The sequence below is a fragment of the Adiantum capillus-veneris genome, chromosome 23 (assembly GCF_014529385.1).
Source record: "Adiantum capillus-veneris isolate H3 chromosome 23, ASM1452938v2, whole genome shotgun sequence".
NCBI lineage: Eukaryota > Viridiplantae > Streptophyta > Polypodiopsida > Polypodiales > Pteridaceae > Adiantum > Adiantum capillus-veneris.
The window spans coordinates 21,200,685-21,207,245 of record NC_140953.1 but is presented as its reverse complement, the minus strand read 5'-3'; the positions used below and the strand labels follow the sequence as shown (position 1 = coordinate 21,207,245).

General features: G+C 43.0%; 1 protein-coding gene across 2 annotated transcripts in view; it reads left to right on the top strand.

The window, feature by feature from the left end:
• The first annotated feature begins 398 nt into the window (after positions 1 to 398).
• The window catches only part of MAB1 (Transketolase family protein), a 75,564-nt gene continuing 69,401 nt past the window's right edge, over positions 399 to 6,561 (top strand). Inside the window, exons 1-8 of one of the 2 annotated variants that reach the window (XM_086496713.1) lie at positions 399 to 562; positions 781 to 852; positions 916 to 1,011; positions 1,095 to 1,121; positions 1,213 to 1,275; positions 1,405 to 1,491; positions 2,375 to 2,500; positions 2,577 to 2,710. In XM_086496713.1, the coding sequence (XP_086352839.1) occupies positions 524 to 562; positions 781 to 852; positions 916 to 1,011; positions 1,095 to 1,121; positions 1,213 to 1,275; positions 1,405 to 1,491; positions 2,375 to 2,500; positions 2,577 to 2,710 (644 nt within the window). In that variant the 5' untranslated portion in view covers positions 399 to 523. The remainder of the gene's footprint in view (positions 563 to 780; positions 853 to 915; positions 1,012 to 1,094; positions 1,122 to 1,212; positions 1,276 to 1,404; positions 1,492 to 2,374; positions 2,501 to 2,576; positions 2,711 to 6,561) is intronic. The other variant, XM_086496714.1, reaches the window with a different exon arrangement.

Sequence of the window (6,561 nt, the reverse complement as noted above, 5' to 3'; positions counted from 1 at the left end):
AATATTGGGGGTATCTACCTACTTACAAATTTGATTTCTTTTAGGTGAGCGAATAGGCTAAGAATTGTGTAAATCTCAATATCTTATTCATAGTCACGATATCATCATTGTCTTTGCAGGTTTCTCTCTCTAATGACAGATTATTACCTCATTCAACCAATAAAAAGTCTCTTTTTCATGATTCAATTTGGTCTTTACAATGAGTATGTTCAAATCAGTCTCTATAATGAGTATGTTCATTTTGCTCCACCAATCAAAAAAATTGTGCATTTTTAAAAATATATCTTCCCCTTCTTCATTAGCAAAAACCAGGTTTTCGCCAAAAATGCGTTTGGTAGTCCAACGTGCCTTTGGGTCCCCATTAAAATAGTCGCTCCGATGAAGAAGTATTAAGGAGCGCACACGTTCTCCTAGCAAACGAACACTTGCCAGTCTCCGCATAGCATTTCTTTGTTGCGTCTGTTGCTTCTTTCTCATCTCCTCGCAGCTCCGATCTGGGCGTCTAAAGTAGCGGGGAGACGGGATGGCTGGGGCTTTCAGAGGACGTGCGTCTTCCGTCCAGGTTCTTTCTTCTCTTTCTTGGAACGGCTTGCGCAACAGAAATACGCAACCGTTTTTAGCATAGACTCGCATCCACATTCACGAAGTATTGAACTCCTTAATTCCGATCTTCTTTTGTAGATCAGCTGACTTAATTTATGTGATGGACTCGCAAGATAACCCATGTTTTCATCCGGCTAGGGATCCTTTTTCTGAATGCTTTATCACTGTTTTGGACAGAACTTGGAGAGGTTAGGTGGTCACATGCGTTTACCAGCCAGCTGGAGGAGCTTTTGTGCAGCAGCGAAAGAGGTCTATATGAGCTAGATTTTTGTTGGGTTGAGAGGTCCAGTGGTTTTATTGAAGGAGCAACAGATTCTTTTTATGCAGATGAATGTTCGTGATGCTCTTAACTCTGCTCTTGATGAGGAGATGACAGCGGATTCGAAGGTCTATCTAATGGGTGAAGAGGTATTGATAAGCTGAAATTGGTAAGTAGTTTTGAAACTTATTAACAGACAGTAGCAGTGTATTGAGTATTTATTCTACCTCAGGTTGGAGAGTATCAAGGTGCATACAAGGTATGATTCTTCAGAATGTTTTTCAATGCATGCAGTTTTAAAATTGGACTTTGGTGCAGCTTGTGACATGTATATCTCTTTCTTTATACAGGTATCAAAAGGACTTCTACAGAAGTTTGGCCCAGAACGCGTGCTTGACACTCCAATTACGGAGGTATATGAAAGGTTTCTTGACTCTTAGTTAGAGGCACTCTTTAAAACTATCTTTAGGGCTGGTGCCTTTTCATCTATTTGATCATATTATATTGCTGAGTTGACAATAATCTTTTTCAAATGATTATAGGCTGGGTTTACAGGAATTGGCGTGGGCTCTGCTTTTTATGGTCTGAAACCGATTGTGGAGTTTATGACTTTCAATTTTGCCATGCAGGTAGTTTGAGTTTCTAGTTCTCAACCTCTAGATACAAAATGACTTTGAAAAAATTGCATTTTTGAAAGTGCTTGTGAGAGTATTAATCCAAGCCAAGGTTGTGGGCAGGTTTTCCTTTTGAGTAGCCATTGTGCAAATTTTCAAAAGGTGCTTTAGAGTACGTGTCGTCTGGTCTTTGTTACTGAATTGAGAACACTTCCTGCTCCGGGGCTAATGCATGTACTACTAGCACGTTATCTTTCTAACTTTCATCACTTGTCTGGCATTGATGTTAGTGGGGAGGCCATAGTACAAGGCATTAAGGAGCTGATTGTCTCGTGGATGTCTACCTTGAGTCTCTCACTTGCACCTTCTTTTAGATATGTATATTACATACATAGCTGTAATGGATGTTCCAAATAGTCCTCTCTTTTTGTCTTGCCCTCTCTCATGGAAGCATTCAATTGGCATTAAAAAACGAAACTTAACAGTTTGAAGTTAAAGTAAATAAGTTTGACAAGATATCATGATCTTGTTTTGGTGTCCTCCTTTCCTTTGTTTTAGCTTTTCCTCGGGCAAGCTTTCCTTGACTGAAACTAGTATCCCCTATGTTCATTGGTGCATTTGAAATGACTTACAAGTTCTTGATACAAATTTCTAATGCTCTTTAGCCTTACATGTACTAAGCATCAGAATGTGAGCCAAAAGACATGGGAGATGTATTTAAAACAAGGTTTGTCGGATGTAGTAAGTCTTCTTGGGTGTATTCATTCTTTTTAATCTGCAAATGCATGCTGTTTGGGTATTGTGTAAGAAATTGAGCTTTCAGTGATTATAGGAAATGAGGGGGGTAAAAACGAGGAAATGGAAACAAAACTTTAAAAGAAAGTGTTTTGATGCTCAGGCAATTGATCACATTATCAACTCTGCTGCAAAGACGAACTATATGTCTGCGGGGCAAATCTCGGTCCCCATTGTATTTAGAGGCCCAAATGGAGCTGCTGCTGGTGTCGCTGCTCAGCATTCACAGGTGCTCTGGTTCAACGACAATTTTGTGTATAAATTTAACACTCTCATGCTTACCTCTTGTTTGCTGGCATGCACAGTGCTTTGCTGCATGGTATGGTTCATGTCCAGGGCTCAAAGTTCTCACTCCTTACTCAGCAGAGGATGCACGCGGGTTGATGAAAGCAGCAATTCGGGATCCTGATCCAGTGGTTTTTCTAGAAAATGAGTTATTGTATGTTTTTCTCTTGATTTTAGTCCTTTGTTCGCTATTTAATATTTTGAGTTTGAAAGGAAGCCTGAAGGGACAGATGAATTACATAGAAGATCCATGTATTGTCTCCGTCCAGTCCCTTGGTTTTGCTTTTGAGAATTTTTGAGGCACCAGGAGTTGGTTCACACCTTTATTTTGCGGCTTGTTAACTTCGGTATTGCTTGAACTTTAGTTTAAGCACAAATAGTTGCTTTCTCTTCCCCAACTAAATCAGATATCGAAACTGTTTTCTTTATGCACAAATGTGGCAAAGCCACAGCTCTTAGAACCAGAGGAGGCATGGCTGCTGCACAATTGGTCAAGAGAGTGGCTGCCATAGAGACTGTTTCAAGTTTGTGCTTAGGCTACTCAAGTGAAGACTCTGAACAGCTGTAGCCATTTGTGGCTGCAATGACCAAGAGAGAAGAAGAAAGCAAAGCAGGTTGGCGCCTAAGGGCAGAGCACAATTGGCATTTTGGCATCTATTAGGGAAACTATATTAGGCCCATCAGGCAGCTCAGTACATACCCTATCAGAGATCCATTTACAATATGATTTGCAGCCCCTAATTGGGAGCCGAAGTTTGAACACCTCAGCCCTATGGACAGCAAGCAAGCAGCCCAGTAGGAAGCCTCATGGACGGTTATGGCAAGCTTTCAGGACGGTTAAGAAAAGTAGAGAAGCAGCTTAGCTAGGATGGGTAAAGGGGGCAACGTCTTAGAAGGTTCCTCCACCTCCTTGAAGCAACTTCCTGGAATGTTACTCCACCTTCTTGTGGTGACTTCCTGGAAGGCTCCTCCATCTCCATGAGAACTTCTTGGAACCTTTGTCCACCTTGTGCTTTCCAGAAGGTTCCTCCACCTCCATGAGGCGCCTCCAAGCATTCCTTATGGCAAAGTGATGATGTGGCAACCTGACATGAGAGAGAGAGAGAGAGAGAGAGAGAGAGAGAGAGAGAGAGAGAGAGAGAGAGAGAGAGAGAGAGAGAGAGAGAGAGTCTAAGGTTTGCTTTTAGATGTGTGCGTGGTGTGTGCGTGGAAGCTTGTCCTTAAGGTTTGCTTTGTGTTTTTTTTTGTTTCTGTCATTTTTGTTGTTTTGCTTTCTTTCCTTGTCTTCTGGTTGGCTTGGGTTGTTTGTTTGGGGTTTTGGTTTTGGTTGTTGCTTGTTCGCGGTTGGTTTGTTTGTGGTTGGCCAGCTGCGCTCATTTAAGCTCTTCCTACCAAGCTTTTTGAGCCGGTTTCTATGTGGATGTTGTGTCAAAGCCTCCTACATTGCCTCCTAGAAGTTCCCTTTCCAGCTATGGTCTTCAGGAGCCACCCTCAGCAAGTGGAGTGCTTGCTTTATCGGATGAAAGCTCCTTGTCAGCTCCGGTGCAGTGCTTTATTACCCACCTCGTGCCATACTCCTGAAGTATCTTGGTGATGTCAGTTGCCTCGTCTCTCTCATCTTCGCCACCAACTGCTCTCTTCCTTCTGTTCCTCCATTACCTCTTGCTGTTAGATTTACCAGTTGACGGGCATCTACCCGACACCGAGCTTCTTGTAGCTGCTCATTGTTATCTTCACTGTTGGTGGCTTTTGGTGGCTTCGGTTCTTGATTTACAGTTGTTGCCTTGGCTTTTGGTCGAAGTGAATATCTTTCAAAGGCTACTGACATCCTTTCCACGTAGTACACCAGGGCATATTTACTCTCTGTAGGAGAGGTTTTTTACCATGGCCGTCATTCTTTCGTTTGGTCGTGCCTAGTTGTATCCAGTTTTTCATTTTTTCGTTGGATGCCTACGGGCCCGTTATATAAATAGAGATGTACTTGCTCTTAGAATAGGCACCATTTGGGCGTTAAGAGAGATTTTCAAGTAATAGAATCAACCTCCTTTTTTTGCCCAGAGAGAGAGAGAGAGAGAGAGAGAGAGAGAGAGAGAGAGAGAGAGAGAGAGAGAGAGAGAGACCCTAACCTAACCTTGACTGTGCAAATTGTAGAAACCCTAGGCGCTGCTACCATCGTTGCTGTCATAAATTGCTGACGTGGCAAGCTAGTAAAGAGCAGAGCCAACCTTCAGATCACGGCCGAGGGGCCTAAACCCTAAGAAGAACAAGCAACAACAAAAGAAGAAGTCCTACCGACTTATGATACCCCGTTTGATGGGGCCCAAGAGACAAAGGATTAAAATAAAGCAGGACCCATCAACACACAACCTGAATTTTCCGCTGATTGTTGACGTGGCAGAAATGCATAGATTTTCGTGTTTCACGCGGCAGATTTTGGAGCTTTTTGGACCCGTTGCTTTTGAGTTTGAAGCTTTTCATTGTAACTGCTTTTCAGGCCAAGGCTCTTTAAATATGAGGTTAGGCTCATTCTATGGCATGCTTCCTGGAGAAGGTGCAGAGTCTGGAGTACCGGCTTGTACTTTGTTGATGCAATATAAAGAAATATCGAAAGGGGCGCTAAGATTTGGGGCCAATACTCTCTGGGTGGCATTCCGCCACTCCGTGTTGCGTGCCGTCTCTCTCTCTCTCTCAGTTTAGTTGTTATTGAAGTGCTAAAGTCTGTTCAGTTTGTTCTTTTTGATTGGCATGTGGTACCCGTCTTGTGAAAGTGGTATCAGAGCATCAGGCGTGTGCTTTTCTGAAAGCATACGGGTCCTACCAAAGAGCAAGCAGAGCAAGATCACACTTCCAAAGTTCATTGGAAATTTTAGGTTCGTGCTCCGATCTAGGACTTATTAGCCACTCCCACCCTTACTTCATTGTGCATCGGGCGTACTGCTCATGTCTTACAGGGCATAAGCCATAAAGATCACTTGCAAGAGAAGGATCCAAGATTTGTTTCTAGCTGCTGTTTTTCTTAGAGGCAGCGCCATGCAGATGTTGGATCTCTATAGCTACCAAGCCGCACACTCCTAGAATTTGGCAAGCTTTCAAGAAAAATTTTGCTCAAAGTTGTATGGTTTCTGATATCTTCCTTCGGAGTGCAACTTCTGGCAGAGGGGGGTATCTTGAAATGCTTGCCATGGAAACCTTAGCAAATTATATCTTGAAATTTCTCGACATCTCTCAGTGGATGTCTCTTCTCGAGTTGATAACCCTGGAGGTCTAGTGTGATTGCGATGTCTTCAGACTACCATTGTCACAAACGGAGCGCATAACAATATAAAATATACTCGGATAAATAGAATTTATCACTTAATACTGAAGCCAAAGGATATAGAGAGAAATAAATAGAGAGAGAGAGAGAGAGAGAGTGAGAAGATCGACACAGTACTGGGGACCAGAAGATGGGCTGGTCCCCCCCCCTTAAAGAGAATTCTTTATCAGGGAGAATCTTTTTAGAAGCACAAGAACCGGAGAAAACCCCTCCGTTCTAATTCTTTGACTCGATGGTCCTTCCTTCTCGTAAGGGAAATCCGAGATACGAGCTCTCAATCCTTTTTCCGTCTGTACTCGGAGTCGAGACTCCGCAGACAATTTCCGAATTCCGTTCCTGGAATTCCCAAGCGTAGGCCGAAGCCTTCTCGCTTTTCCTTCGCGATGAAGTTCCTGCAAACACACACGCAAACATGCAACAACAATTCGTATGGCGAATCCACAATAGATACCTGTCGCTCTTGCGCGAGAAAAGCGACTTCCGTGCTTCGTAGTCTCGCGCGATCTCTCGCGTCTTCTGGCGGCAGAGTCTTCTCTTGCTGGCGTTGGTAACCTTCCTTTTCAATGAGGGCATGTGGTGCTTTTATAGCTCCTTGACCACGGCACGAATAGCTGCTCGCGTAGAGATCGCGGCTGTTTTTTTTTTATTATAAATAAATTTTATTTTTTATTTTTTTTCATTTTTTTTTC